Raw genomic sequence first — 14,436 nt, 5'->3', positions numbered from 1 at the left:
TGCAACTACTGACCGAGGCTGCCTGGTGGCCTGCTTTTGTCATGGCGGTGAGCGGCCAGCCCAGGCTTCTACAAAGCGACGAGCGTGCACGCCTAAAAGTTGTAGATGTTGTTCTCCTTGGTAGCCAGGGCGTAGTAGTGTTCGATCCTCTTCTTGAAGCGCCAGCACATAAAGTAGGCGTACACCTGCAGGCCAAAGTCGATCAACAGCGAAAAGACAAAGGCGATATACAGACTGTGGAATCCTGCCGAGCAAAGTCCCGAAGGCATGGTATCGGTCGACCCCGTATTCTCGCCTTGCGTGCCCCACAGCTGACCACCGTTGTTGCACTCCCATACGATCTTGGTCTGCTGGCGGTCGAGCTGGAACATCATGAACCCCGCGCGCACCGCAACGACGATGAGGATGAGCGGCCATACGAAGAAGCAGAGTCGCATAAACATGTACGAGTTGTTCGCCATGCCCACCGTGGTGAGGATGCAGATCGCCATGACCGCCATGCCGATACCGCCGTAGATCTGGTACTCGGGATAGTTGAAGAAGAGGAACTGCCCCTTTTGGAACAGCAGGATGGAGCCGGCCAGGTTGTACGCAGCAATGAAGACGTTCCACACCATCGCGCCGCTGCGCAATGGGAAGAGCAGGAGGCAGTTGTCACACCACATGCTTGCGTGTCGACACGGACGTCTGGCGGTCTACGAGATGCCGATTGGATGTAGGAGCGAGTCTCGGAGAGTCGACTGTTTGCTCGACGCTGATCCTAGGTTGCGGTCAACGATGGCTTCGTGATTCGTCGTGCCGGGTCGTTTCGCTCGAGGTGGTGATGCGTTGTGGTGGTCGTGAAGCTGATCGCGTCAAGGGAAGGAACTTGAAGGACGATGCTGGACCGGGACTGAGGATGGGAGCCAAGGCGCTGGCGTCTGAGCGGGGTAGGGAAGGAAGCGAGAAGGGATGTGGCAGGCGGAAGGAAAGCTCGGTGGGGGATGAGAAAGAGCAAAAAAAGTCAGAGCGGGAGGAAAGATGAGGGGAAGCCGTGCATGGAAAAATGAGGCAGCAGAGCGTGAGCTGCAGGGCACAGATGGACAGGGGCCAAAATGTCGCGGGATGCATGCAAGCGGCGCTGGAGCCCACATCCGCTTGAAGAGCATCTCAGCCGTCATCGCCCCCTCTCTGCGCTCATGTGGTCGTTCCTCTGCTCCCATCCAGGCACATGCCATGCAAGTCTTCGAAGACAGGACCGTTGACGAGGCTGCCCTAGGAGCATCCGGGCTGAAGACCGAGACAGAGCCTTCCGCCGTGTTTGTTTCATGTGCGCTGCGCTCCTCTTCAACAGGCAGTTAAGTAGCTCTTGCTACCGTATGTCCATACTATTCAAGCCGCCAAGACAGCTGCTCTCCCATCGTGCACGGCAATCGTGCTTCAATTCATCGAGATTCGGCACGAGGAGAAGCCCCTGCACTGCCCACAGAGTACTTGCAGCGCGCATTCTTTCTGGCGTGACTTTGGCCCACAATGGAAAGGCTCAGACCTTGCCAAGGCTTCAGGTCGGCTTCTCCGTGTCCTCAAATAGGAGGTGCTGGGAACGCAGATGGTCCGCAGCATGCGAGGCGAGCAGAGATGAGAGGGGTCCAAACTCCGCAAACTCTAGCTCTTTAGGGGCTCGAACGTCAACTTCTGCAGCTTGCGGCTCGCTTAGCACGTCAACACACGCACTTCGCTCGCGCCTCTGCCGGGACGCTGGCTCCCACCCAAAAAAAAATCCAAGATCCAGGAAAGGCAGGTTGGAGCCTCTGCGGCCGCCGTCGCCCGATACCGATGCATGCCCTCCCTCGAATCTTTTCGACAAAAGAATGTGTGATCTTTGAGATTGACAGTTCTGTCAATTTTCGGGCTCCCGGATCCCGAGTATTTTTCGATGCATGGAAGACTCGTCACGGATTCGACCCTTGCCAGCCGGATGACCATCATCGTCCCGGCGCAGCAAGCGCTTATTCCCTTTCACCGTCCCTAGCTGAGAGCGTCGCCTGGTCCGAGCGTGCTTTTGATCGCCACCGCTGCTGTGTCTCGTAGCATCGGTACCCCCCAAAGACCAGATTCGGGCGGCGAGCGTCACCTCCACGCACCCGTCGCAATCTACAGCCCTTCGTTCGACCCGACAGAACTCGCCACAGCGATCGTGGCTTGCTACATCTCGCTTCTCCGAACCACGTACGACTTGTGCTCCTCATCCAGAAGCCCTCGGCGTCACACACCTTATTAGCAGCGGGACAAACTTTCAGAATCGACTATGGATGGCATGCACCTCTACAACCTGACGCTGCAGCCGTCCGGCAGCGTCCATGCGACAGCAGTAGGGCAGTTCTCCGGAACAAGGCAGCAAGAGATCGTAGTCGCAAAAGGCAGTCGTCTCGAACTTCTCCGACCAGACACGCAGACGGGCAAAGTGGAGATCATCGTCTCCTCGGATGCGTTCGGTGTGATCCGCAGCCTCGCCGCCTTCAGGCTGACCGGTGGATCCAAGGACTATCTCATCGTCGGCTCCGATTCAGGCCGTATTGTGATCCTCGAATACCAGTCCACCAGCAACTCGTTCGACAAGGTACACCAGGAGACGTTTGGGCGCTCAGGTTCGCGCCGCATCGTACCGGGCCAGTATCTCGCCACCGACCCAAAGGGACGTGCGACCATGATCGGCGCCATGGAAAAGGCCAAGCTCGTCTACATCCTCAATCGCGACGCCGAGGCCAACCTCACCATCTCGAGCCCGCTGGAGGCCCACCGTCCCAATGGCATCATTCACCACATCGTCGGCGTGGATGTGGGATTCGAGAACCCGCTCTTTGCCTGTCTCGAGGTCGACTATTCGGAGTCAGATAGAGACGCATCAGGACGAGCGTTCGAAGAAGCCGAAAAGACCCTGACGTACTACGAGCTGGATTTGGGGCTCAACCATGTGGTGCGCAGGTGGGCAGAGCCGGTGGACCCGCGCTCGAATCTGCTCATCCAGGTGCCGGGCGGCTACAACCAGAACCAGGAAAAGTGGGACGGACCCAGCGGAGTCTTGGTCTGCAGCGAGGACTACATCACCTACAAGCACCAGGACCAGCCGGAACACCGCGTGCCCATTCCGAAGCGCCTCAACCCCATCGAGCGCCCCAACGAGAGGCGGGGAACGCTGATCGTCGCGAGCGTGCTGCACAAGATGAAGAACGCCTTCTTCTTCCTGGTGCAGACCGAGGACGGCGATCTGTTCAAGATCACCATGGACCACCAGGACGACGAGATCCGCGCACTCAGGATCAAGTACTTTGACACGGTGCCCGTCGCCTCGGGGCTGTGCATCCTGCGATCCGGATTCCTGTTTGTTGCGTCCGAGTTCGGGCCGCAACTGCTGTACTCGTTCCAGAAACTGGGCGACGACGACGAGCTGCCCGAGTACATCTCGACGGACTACGACGACTACGGCGCGGGGCGGAGGCGGCCGCAGCTGCCGACGTTCACACCGCGTCCGCTGGACAATCTGGTGCAGGTGGACGAGGTGCCGAGCCTCGACCCCATCCTGGACGCCCTGCCGCTCAACCCGCTCGCCTCGGACTCGCCGCAGATCTTTGCGGCGTGTGGCCGCGGTGCGCGCAGCAGCTTCAAGATGCTGCGGCACGGACTCGAGGCGCTCGAGGCAGTGAGCTCGGATCTGCCCGGTGTACCCAGTGCGGTGTGGACCACCAAGATCACGCGCCGCGACGAGTACGACAGCTACATCATCCTGAGCTTTGTCAACGGCACGTTGGTGCTGAGCATCGGCGAGACGATCGAGGAGGTGTCGGATAGCGGCCTGCTCACGTCGTCGGCGACGCTGGCGGTGCAGCAGCTCGGCGAGGATGCGTTGCTGCAGGTGCATCCGCACGGCATCCGACACATCCTGGTGGACAAGCAGATCAACGAGTGGGTTACGCCGAGCCTGCCCAACGGCCGACAGACGACGATCGTGGCGACGTGCACCAACGAGCGCCAGGTGGTGGTGGCACTCAGCAGCAACGAGCTGGTGTACTTTGAGCTCGACATGGACGGTCAGTTGAACGAGTACCAGGAGCGCAAGGCGATGGGAGCGCCCGTGCTGACGATGAGCATGCCCGAATGTCCCGAGGGTCGACAGCGCACGGCGTACCTCGCGGTGGGCTGTGGCGACTCGACCGTACGCATCATTTCGCTCGAGCCAAGCTCGACGCTGGCATCCATATCGATCCAGGCACTCACCGCGCCTGCGTCGAGCATCTGCATGGCCGAAATGCACGACAGCACCGTCGACCGCCACCACGCCACGACGTTTGTCAACATCGGCCTGCAGAACGGCGTGCTGCTGCGCACCGTGCTCGACGGCGTCACGGGCCAGCTGACGGACACGCGCACGCGCTTCCTGGGCAGCAAGGCCGTGCGTCTCGTGCGCACCAGGGTGCACGGTCAAACGGCCGTCATGGCTCTCAGCACGCGCACGTGGCTTTCGTTCACCTACCAATCGCGCGTCCAGTTCACGCCGCTCATCTTTGATGCACTCGACCACGCATGGTCGTTTAGCGCCGAACTGTGTCCCGACGGCCTCATCGGCATCGTGGGCAGCACGCTGCGCATTTTCACGATCGCATCGCTCGCGAGCAAGCTCAAGCAGGACTCGGTCGCGCTGTCGTACACGCCGCGGCGCATGGCAAGCCATCCCGACGGCCAGGGGTTGTTCTACGTCGTAGAGGCGGATCACCGAACGCTGTCGCCCGGCGCGCAGAGGAGACGCGTCGAGGCGCTTGAGAAGGAGCTAAAGCCGCACCAGCGAGGCGTGCTCGATCTGGACCCGGCCGAGTTTGGCTCGATCCGCGCCGAGGCGGGCAACTGGGCGAGCTGCGTGCGCGTCGTCGACGGCGTCAATGCACAGACGACATACAGGATCGAGCTGGACGACAACGAGGCGGCATTCAGCATTGCTGCGGTGCCGTTTGCGAGTGCGGACAAGGAGCTGTTTGTCGTCGTCGGCTCGGCGGTCGAGGTGGTCATGTCGCCGCGCTCCTTCAAGAAGGCGTATCTCACAACATACCGTCTCGGCAACGGCGGTCGGGAGCTGGAGGTGGTGCACAAGACCGAGGTGGACGATGTGCCGCTGGTGCTGCGCGCGTTCCAGGGCCGTCTGTTGGCGGGCGTGGGCAAGGCGCTGCGCATCTACGAGCTGGGCAAGAAGAAGCTGCTGCGCAAGTGCGAGAACCATTCGTTCCCAACGGCGATCGTGGCGTTGGATGCGCAAGGCTCGCGCATCGTGGTGGGCGACATGCAGGAGAGCGTGATCTTTGCGTCGTACAAGCCGCTCGAGAATCGGCTGGTGACGTTTGCCGACGACATTATGCCGCGGTACGTGACGCGGTGCACGATGCTCGACTACGACACGGTGGCGGCGGCGGACAAGTTTGGCAACGTGTATGTCGTGCGCATCGACACCGACACCAGCCGCAGTGTCGACGAGGACGTGACGGGCATGACCACAATGCACGAGAAGCCGCTGCTGATGGGCGCCGCGCACAAGGCGACGCTGCTGGCGCACTACTTTGTGGGCGACATCATCACGTCGCTTTCGCGCGCCGTCATGGTACCCGGAGGCCGAGAGGTGCTGCTCTACACGGGCATCAGCGGTACGATTGGTGCGCTTGTGCCGTTTGTCAGCAAGGAAGATGTCGACACCATGACGACGCTCGAGATGCAGCTGCGCCAGCAAAGCGACAGCCTGGTCGGCAGAGACCATCTGGCGTACAGGAGCAGCTATGCGCCCGTCAAGCACGTCATTGACGGCGACCTGTGCGAGTCGTTCGGCCTGCTTCCACCCGCCAAGCAGAGCGCCGTGGCTCAGGAGCTCGATCGCAAACCCAGCGAGGTCAACAAGAAGCTCGCCCAGCTCAGAGAAGGTGCCACTGGCTTCTGAGCGTGTGGTTGGCAGTATTCGCACCTCACTGCTTCACCGTACCCGTGCGAGACAGCCGAATGAAAGCGTGACTGTGCCTCCAGCAGTGTAGTGACAGTCTGAGCTGTTGAGTCGTGTCACTAGTCTTCCGCAAGGGCGGGCAGTGGCGGTGTCGTCGGCTGGAGCGGTGAGCAGCGACCTGCCAAATCAGGCCTTGGTGAGGCGACTGCAAATCGGGGGAATCGGAATTTGGGCTCGCGTAGATCCGTGCTTGAACCAGAAAACTTACGCCCGCAGAGCGCGCTTACGCCTTCGCCTTGGTTGCTGCGCGTAGAGCTTCTGAGTTTCTCAGCCTGCGCCATCGTGCGTTTGCCACACCTTCCCGATTTGGCTCCGGCTGCGATGTTCTAGCTCTCGGGGTCGGATACTCTGGGCAAAGGCTCCCAAGCGCAACGACGCACGGCGGAAGATCAGGCTTCCGGGTCTTGGCGACGCTGGCGAGGGAGCGAGAAATGAAAATGCTAAGCGAAGTGGCGAGCCGAGCGTCGATGCTGATCAGAGCCAGAGGCAGCGAGTTGAGGCGAGAGTGAAGGTGCCGTCGGAGGGCGCCTGTTGAAAATAAAAATAGCGGAAAGGCCGCAAGACAAGCGAGTCAGGATCGACGGCGCGATCTGTTTGCACCGGAACTGCTGCTGAGAGCTGCGGCCAAGCGAGCGCGCGCGATGGTAGAGATCCGCGCGAGCCGAAGTCTGTGAGAACTCGTGGGGACCCTGGATTGCACACTCGAGCCGCGGACAGACGCCACCCGTCGTGGCTCACCTTTCGAGTCTCGATGCTTGGGAGCAAGCAGGAAGGTGCAGCTCGCGTGGGCCGTCGAAGCTGCGTCCCCACATAGCCGCCGTGTGCAGCAGCGATTCGGAGCGCAGGTGCATGCGACTACGATTGGGGATCTCGGGACGCATGGATGCAAGGATCGCAGAACAGTTGCAACCATCTCGACTCGTCGAAAGAGCCGGGGTCGGATGGGGAGGGAAAGGCGTCGCCATGGCAATCACGCTCGCTGCACGGAAGCCAGCCAAAGAACGTGACGCTCGATCGAGTCTGTCAATGCGGACAACAACTTTGTGCGTCGCAACGGTAGCCACGCGTTCGGTGCGGCGCTCGAGCCATCCCGGCGGGTGCTGCAGCCAGAGGCAACGAATGCGCTCCACGACCGCCGAGCATGGCGCCATCTGCGATATCAAGACACGACATCTCGACATCGCGAGGATCCGGAGAGCGAGGTTGCAGTATGCGGCAAAGCAAAGCAAAGCGCATGGGAAGAGTGGATCTCGGTTCCAGTCGAGCTTGGGCCCCTCGTCGGTGTTTTCGGAGGGCACCGGACGGGCCATTGATCTTGGCTTGGGACGCGTCTCGACTAGCAGAGAGAGAGCGAGGATTCTGCGGCGGTTTCGGTGTGTGTCTCAGATGGCTCAGATCGCTGCAGTTGGCAGTCTTCCACGCGGACCGTTCGCAAATGCCGCCGTCTGCTGGCACTGGTAGCAGCGCTGCTTCGCTCCTTGTCTTGCCCCGCTCGAGCCGTCGACAAGCCCAGCAAAGGCTGCTTCTAGGATCGGAGTTGCAAGCGTCTTCAGCCCACGCTAGGCCGTCCATGGACTGGCAAGGGGCGCGCGTCGCAACTTAAAAAAAGTTTCCTCGTCCGCTCAATTAATGCATCATCATCATCGTCGTTGGTCGTCGTAGCATTTGGCCGTTGGCAAGATGCAACGAACTCGACAAAAGGATGAACCGACTCCGGAAAGTGGGAACGCCAACCAAAGTCGGGGCGATGCCACGTCCACAGCCGTCTATGCACGCAGCTGTGCAGACTGCAGGCACACCCAAAATCGCTCGAAGCTGCGCAGGGCAAGGCAAGGCGAAACCAAGAAAGGGTGAGGTTTCAGAGGCGCGTTGTGTTTTTTGGGGTTCTTCTCGCTAGCGAGCCATGAGCGCCGCTTGCAAGTGCTCGGGTGCCACGCTACAACCATTCAGCCTCGGCTGCTCCACCTGCCAAAAAAGAAACGCCGAAAAAAAAACAAGGCGGTGAAAGCCAGAAGAAAAATACAGTCCGGCTTTTTTTTTTTTTTTTTTTTGTTCCTTTTGTTGCTGCACCCCTGCGCTGCTTTGCTGCGGCCCAGCTGCAGGATGGGTGCATGGCTGTGAAGGTGTCGGCTGCAGCTCTTGCGCAGATGCACAACTGTGCAGCTGCACGAATGCGCCCGCCAGCGAGCGCCAAAGTGACAGTTCAGCAACAAGTAGCTTAGTGAGCCTTTCTTCCTCGGGCGCGTTGCTCTGGTTCGGAACCACGCTGCTGCCTGGCCCTTTGTCATCCCGGCGCGGGTCTTGTGAACGAACGAGGACGCAGCACGCAAGAGTCCAAGGCATGGTCCGCAGACGCTTGCAGAGCCGTCGTCGGTAGAACCACCAATCCTCCGTTCCGTCACCATCAATCCAATCCCGCATAGTGTGCAGAGATTCGGGGTGCTTTTCCTCGCTCGCACTCTTTCCATCATCATCATCATCATCACCTGCCTCTTGCGAATCACGAACGACTTGACGAACCGCACTTCTCTGCCTCTCTCCTGCTGCACCGCTCGGACTCTCATCTCATTCCAGCCTAGAGCCAATCTCTGATGCACCCGAGGTGGACCCGACCCACGCCGCCAAAACTTTGAGCACACGCCTCCATTGCGTCGCATCACCAGCCCCTCCGACCATCACTCTCGCGGCGAACCCACATTAAAGTTCCCAGCCTGGCTCTCACGTTCGCGATCTCAGCGTCGTCTCCGCGCCGACAACCATACACCGCCACCCTCGCTCATTACGCTCATCGTGCCCCACTTCATCACCACCGCACGGCTTCTCCCCGCGCCAAGCTGACAACCGCGCCCCTGAGCATCTCGATCGCGCTGCGTCGTCGCTTCCATTTGCTCAGCTCTCTCGGAGACCCTTTCGCCTTCGCCCTGCAGAGGCAGCATGCAGCAGGCGGAAAGCTAAACTTTATCACACTCTGCCTGAAACTTTCGGTCCGATTCCGAGGCAGAATCATCTCGGCATCCCAGGCCCACAGCGAAGCAAGACGCCGCGCTTGCAGCTTCCTCTCTGCAGCCTCTTCGAGAAGCCGAAAGCAGAGCTGCGCAAAGCCCACAGGAAAGCTGGTTCCGCTCCATCCGACCTGACGCACAGCCTCTCGGAAACGGCCAGGACTTCATTTCGGCACTCTCCTTGACACTCCTCAAGTCGCAGCACGCCCAAAGCATACGCGCAGACCCGTCGGATCAAGGCACGCTTTCCGACTAAGCTCGATCTGTGCCATTCGATCTGACCCCTGGCTGCTGCGCTCGGCCCTTCCGCACAGGTCGCGACCCGCCAGATCGGCAGCCCTTCCCCTGGCGAGCTCGACGTTTCGCCGTCCGTCTGTCTTCTCAGGCAAAGCAGACCAGTGAGCTCCATCCGCTGACATCGCGTATCGCCATGTCGGCCTCGCAGGTGACACCGAAAGCCAACCCGGTCCAGTTGCCCGCCGAAAAGTCTCTTCCACCACCGCCTCCGTGTACCGACCACAGCGACATCCAGCCCGGCCCTCCATCATCAGCGTTCCCGCACTACGCTTCCAACACCATCAAGGCCCTTCCCGCACGACCCGCGCTCGCACGCAGTTTCACCGACCACGCGTCGTCCGAGTCCAAGCCTCTCATCCAACACTCGGTCGCTCCTCTGGCTACCCGTTCCAAGTCGGCCGGCAACACTGCCTCCTTCCTCGACCTCGATTCAGAATCGCCCGAGGCTCAGTCCTTTCCGTCTAACGTCGATAACGTCCAGCGAGGAGAATCAGTCAGCCAAGCACCGAGCCATCCAGAAGCCTCCCCGCAGCAGCCTTTCTATTCGCCGGCCCTCAGCATGTCGCAATCGCCAAACCGCAGATCTGCACAACTTGCTGGCACAACTACAGTCATCACGTCCAGCTCCGATCGTCGTGCACCGCGTCCATCGCTTCCGGCACAATGGAAGAGTGGCGCTCCCTTCGAATCCAGTGCTGATTTCGTGCCACCACGCTTCGCCGCCGCGGATCCAGCTGCGCTCCCCGAGGCTGTCGGCTTCTCCACCCCAAACAGCTTCCACGACCACAGCGGTCAATCGTCGCCTGCCAGCCAGAGACTCAGCTCGCATCACACCTACTTTTCATCCGACTACTCGCTCCGCAATTCCGCCTCCACCCATACCTCCATCTGGACCGAGCCGAGCCTGGCTAGTGGCAACAACAGCCCTGCATCCAGACAACACATGCTCAAGGCCGATGCTTCGCCAGCTTCATTGCTACTTCGCAGTCACGCTGCCGCAGAGTCCACCGAGGAACTCGAGCTGGACGAGAGCAAGGTCGGTCTTGGCATAACCTCGGATGTCGAGCATGACACCTCTAGCCGAAGGTCCAGCGCCGCTCTTGTTTCTCCTTCCCCGGTGCTTCCAGCTTCGGCGAAAGCATTCCAAGGCCCTTTTTCGCACCACCGCGCTCCCTCCTGGACCAGGCGCTTGGACCTCGCTCCCTTGTCTGGAATGCCGTCGAATCAGCTCGATCAGATCCTCAACATGCAGTCCAACGGAGGCGCGCGTGAACTCGGCCTCAGCGTGGGTGCTCACATGCAAAGAGCGCTAAGCGATGTCACGCCGGTATCGGGGTCGAGCGCACAGAGTGGCGATGCTGTCGCCAGCGCGCCTTCGTCCTCCTTGCTCGGACCCTCAATCCCCCTGCGTCGCGACTCGCGCGTAAGGTGCTCGTCAGACTCCATCAACTACCACCATTCTACGCCTCCCAGGGCCTCGAGGCACTCTCCGTCGCTCTCCGTGTCGTCTTGCGCTTCCGTCTCGGGACGCTTCACGCCTGTGCTCACACCAGCTTCGAGTGGATTCCTCGGCGGCGCCGACCTCAGCGCCCTGCAGAGCCCTCCTCGTTCCAGCTCATTGCGCCACTCGCCTTCCGTGAGCTCTTTGCGCGGCTCGCCTTCTCTCGTACGCGAGCGCTCGCAGCGAACGCCACCCGCCCTCGCACCCATCGTCATGGGTCGAAGCTCCTCGCGTGCAGCTTTTGATGGCGTTGCTGCACTCGACGAGGCTAGGAACCTATCCGCTGCGGATGCACACCAGACACTCGATCCGGCGTCAGGGCGCGAATCGCCCTCGAGTTCATTCAGAGAGCCCTCTCTTCGCACTACGTCCGCCGCTTCGCGCACACGCAGGGCTTCCGACGTTTCCATCAACAGCTTCCTTCAGAATGCCGAGTTCAGCCACATCGTCGGCGCGTACGCCAGTAGGATGCGCTGGGAAGAAGGCCTCTACGACTTTGACGAGAGCGCCGAGACAGAAGGTGACGAGTCCAGGGCGGTCAAGACGGCCGAGGAAGGAAGCGCCACCATCGTTCAAGGCCGTCATCTCACCTTGGCGCAGATCGATGCCGAAACCGGACCCAACACTACGCATCTCCTGCTCGGCGGCAATGATGCCGAGGGGCTCGCAGAGGTCCTCGAGCGCGTGCTGCCTCTTACCACCAATCTTCTCGTGCTCGACCTCTCCAACTGCAATCTGGAACGCCTTCCGGACGCGATCGGCGCTTGCATCGCGCTCGAGGAGCTCGACATCTCGGGCAACGCCGTGGAGCACCTGCCCGACTGGATTCTCAACCTCCGCGCTCTGAGGACGCTCTCTGCCGATCGCATCGGCCTCCACCACCTGCCATCGAGCCTGATCCAGCTGCAAGAACTGCAGCGACTCAGCCTCCGAAACAACGAGCTGGTTTTCCTCCCAAGCTGGCTGCACCGCATGTCCAAGCTCAGCAACCTCTTTGTTGAGGGCAACCGTTTTGGTGGCCCCTGGCAAGACATTGTGGCGCCCCTGCTCGGTGGCGGCACCGCTCGGAACGACAGTGCCGGCGAGGCTGTTCCACAGCATCCCCATGCATCCAGCAACGGTGGTTGGTCCAGGCACGTGCGTCAACGCAGTTCCACCCAGAGTCCTTTGGGCGCAGTGCCCGAGCGTCCGCTCATGAGCCGTCTGCGCAGCGCGAACGACCTCCAGACCATGCTCAGCGGTCGACCCGGCGGGCAAGACTCGCCCAAGTCGAACCCTGACATTTCAAGCAACGACAGCGGATATGTCAGTCCGGTCGAGGGTTTCGCCAGGCTTCCGACGACTGGGCGCGAGGATCAATACCGCCGACAATCCATCTCTGAGGAGCTTGATCCAAGCGGCGCTGCGCAGACGCCCGGCAAGTGGGGCGGATTCCTCAAGAAGATCGGACGCAAGGCATCGAGCCACAGGCTGGGCTCAGCAAATCAAGAGGCGGAAACGACGAGCCCAAGCGAGAGCCGCTTCTCTTCGCCGAAGGCGATGCGCAAGTCACTCAGGTCGTCCGGCAGCGTAGCGAGGCTCAATTCGGCTTCGAGGAGCAGTGCGGCACAGCAGATGACCGCATCGCAATCGGAGCCCTTGTCGCCGACGATCGCACTCAGCTCGCTCAGCCTGGCAGCAGCTGTCGCAGATGACGCCGCCGTCGGCCATGCACCCATGACGCCGCTCGAGGTTGAAGCGCCGAGCAAGCCTTCCTCGCCTGTCTCTCCGCCCTCGTCGGCTCTGCTGCAGCCCATTTCGCTCGACGCTGAAGCCAAGAAGGCGAGGCGTCGCAGTTTCCTGCCGGTGCATGCATTCGCATCAGCTGCCGCTGGTGTTTCATCACCTCTGGCACCAGCATTCGCTTCTGCAGCGGCCGGCACAGCTGAGGAAGAGATGGACGAGGAGAGCCTCTCGAGACATCGGAACCGACTGCGTGCGCTGATGCACTACTTGCGCGACCTCGACGACCTGACGGCAGTGCGTACCGAGGCAGCCTCTTACGTCGGGCCTAGCAAGAGCACGCTCTCGCACCTGCGAGACGGAGAGAGCCTGTCGCGCACGGCGAGCATGCACCGCGCCGAGTCGAGCAACCCGTCGACCAAGTCGCGCGACTCGGGAGGCGAGTATGTGGCGAGCACAGCTGCCAGCTCGATCTCGGAAGGTGCATCGAGCGAGCCGACGCGGTTGAGCACGGCCCGATGCAGCAAGGACGACTCGGTGAGGCGGTTCCGCATCATGGCCGAGATCGTGTCGACCGAGCGTACGTACGTCAAAGGGCTGAGCGAGCTGGTCGACGTGTATGTGCGGCCTGCCATGGCGCCCGCCGACGGCAACAGCGGCGTTCCGGTCATTCCTCCGATGGAGCACCGCGCCGTGTTTGGCAACGTCGAGGCGCTCTTGCAGTTTCACCGCACTGTTTTCTTGCCTTCTCTCCTGGCGGTGACCAATCCGATTCTTGCACACGATCAGGAGGCAGCAGGCGATCTGTCGCCGGACGAGACGGCCGCGGTTGCCGAGAAGGTGGCTGCGGTGTTCTCGACGCACGCAGCGTTCTTCAAGATGTACACGAGCTACATCAACAACTGCGACTCGGCACAGGCGCGCATCAGCGCATGGATGGCGCCGTCGTCGGCCGGCAACGGCGGTGGTTTGTCGCTGCGCGGGGCGCCCGGATACAGCGCATTGCAAGCGTTTGGAGCGCTTTCGGCACAGCAGGGTGCAGCAGCGGCCATGTTTGCCAACGGCACCGGCAGCGGGCAAGCGGGCGGCGCAAGCGCGGGCTCGAGCATCCTGGGCAGCGACTCGGCCCTGACACCTTCGCAGCGCAAGAAGATCAGGACGTTCATGAAGCGATGCCGCACGCACCCGAGGCACACGCAAATCAACGTGGAGAGCTATCTGCTGCTGCCTGTGCAGCGCATTCCACGATACCGCTTGCTGCTCGAGGACCTGGTCAAGAGCACCGACACGGCGCGACTCGCGGACGGCGATGCGCTCGCTACGGCGCTGGAGCACGTAACGCAGATCGCGTCCAAGGTCAATGAGAGCAAGCGCCAGTCGGAGCAGGATCGACGGCTGCTGGCGTGGCAGTATCGCATCCGCGGACCGATCGAAGGCCCGCTGGTGCAGCCTCATCGTCGACTGCTCAAGGATGGTACTCTGCAGCTCAAGCGTACGGTGCGCCGCATCCCGGGCTTTGTGCGCTCGAGCCGGAGCGCGTCGGTGAGCGGTGCGCGTCCAGCCGACGGCGGCCCAGTCTCGACCCGCGGCTCGGAGCAGGTGCTGTCGGCAGACCATCTGCAGCAGACCACCGAGGACCAGAGCATGGCGCTGATCCTGTGCAGCGACGTGGCGGTGCTGTGCGTGGACCAGTCGCAGGGCCGAGATGTGCAAGCGCCGGTGCTGCTGCGGTCGGTGCTCAAGCTCACGCGGCCGGTCGAGATCCTGGGCGGCGTGAATCTGCGTCTGGTGGACCGCTCCGAGATCCTGTATCTGGCTGCTGGCTCGCCCGACCAAGCCGTGGCGTGGAAGACGGCGTTCGACCTTCATTTCTACCAGTGACCACCACTCTTTTTCCGCTC

General features: G+C 61.4%; 4 protein-coding genes across 4 annotated transcripts; 2 read left to right on the top strand and 2 right to left on the bottom strand.

Annotated features, from left to right (window-relative positions):
• Positions 1-92: 92 nt before the first annotated feature.
• On the bottom strand, positions 93-665 carry PAN0_001c0107 (uncharacterized protein; the record flags this gene model as incomplete). Its single annotated transcript, XM_014803727.1, has 1 exon — positions 93-665. One exon carries the CDS (start codon positions 663-665, stop codon positions 93-95), a length of 573 nt encoding a protein of 190 aa, XP_014659213.1.
• A 1,622-nt stretch (positions 666-2,287) lies between these two features.
• PAN0_001d0106 (pre-mRNA-splicing factor rse1) lies at positions 2,288-5,953 on the top strand (the record flags this gene model as incomplete). Its single annotated transcript, XM_014803726.1, has 1 exon — positions 2,288-5,953. One exon carries the CDS (start codon positions 2,288-2,290, stop codon positions 5,951-5,953), a length of 3,666 nt encoding a protein of 1,221 aa, XP_014659212.1.
• A 500-nt stretch (positions 5,954-6,453) lies between these two features.
• PAN0_001c0105 (uncharacterized protein) lies at positions 6,454-7,323 on the bottom strand (the record flags this gene model as incomplete). Its single annotated transcript, XM_014803725.1, has 2 exons — positions 6,454-6,541; positions 6,752-7,323. 2 exons carry the CDS (start codon positions 7,321-7,323, stop codon positions 6,454-6,456), a joined length of 660 nt encoding a protein of 219 aa, XP_014659211.1.
• Positions 7,324-9,445: 2,122 nt separating this feature from the next.
• On the top strand, positions 9,446-14,416 carry PAN0_001d0104 (uncharacterized protein; the record flags this gene model as incomplete). Its single annotated transcript, XM_014803724.1, has 1 exon — positions 9,446-14,416. The coding sequence occupies one exon, from the start codon at positions 9,446-9,448 to the stop codon at positions 14,414-14,416; it is 4,971 nt and encodes a 1,656-aa protein (XP_014659210.1).
• Between the last annotated feature and the right edge of the window lie 20 nt (positions 14,417-14,436).

The sequence above is a fragment of the Moesziomyces antarcticus genome (assembly GCF_000747765.1).
Source record: "Moesziomyces antarcticus DNA, scaffold: scaffold_v10001, strain JCM 10317, whole genome shotgun sequence".
Lineage (NCBI taxonomy): Eukaryota > Fungi > Basidiomycota > Ustilaginomycetes > Ustilaginales > Ustilaginaceae > Moesziomyces > Moesziomyces antarcticus.
The sequence above is the reverse complement of the archived record's forward strand: the minus strand, read 5'-3'. Positions and strand labels throughout refer to the sequence as shown.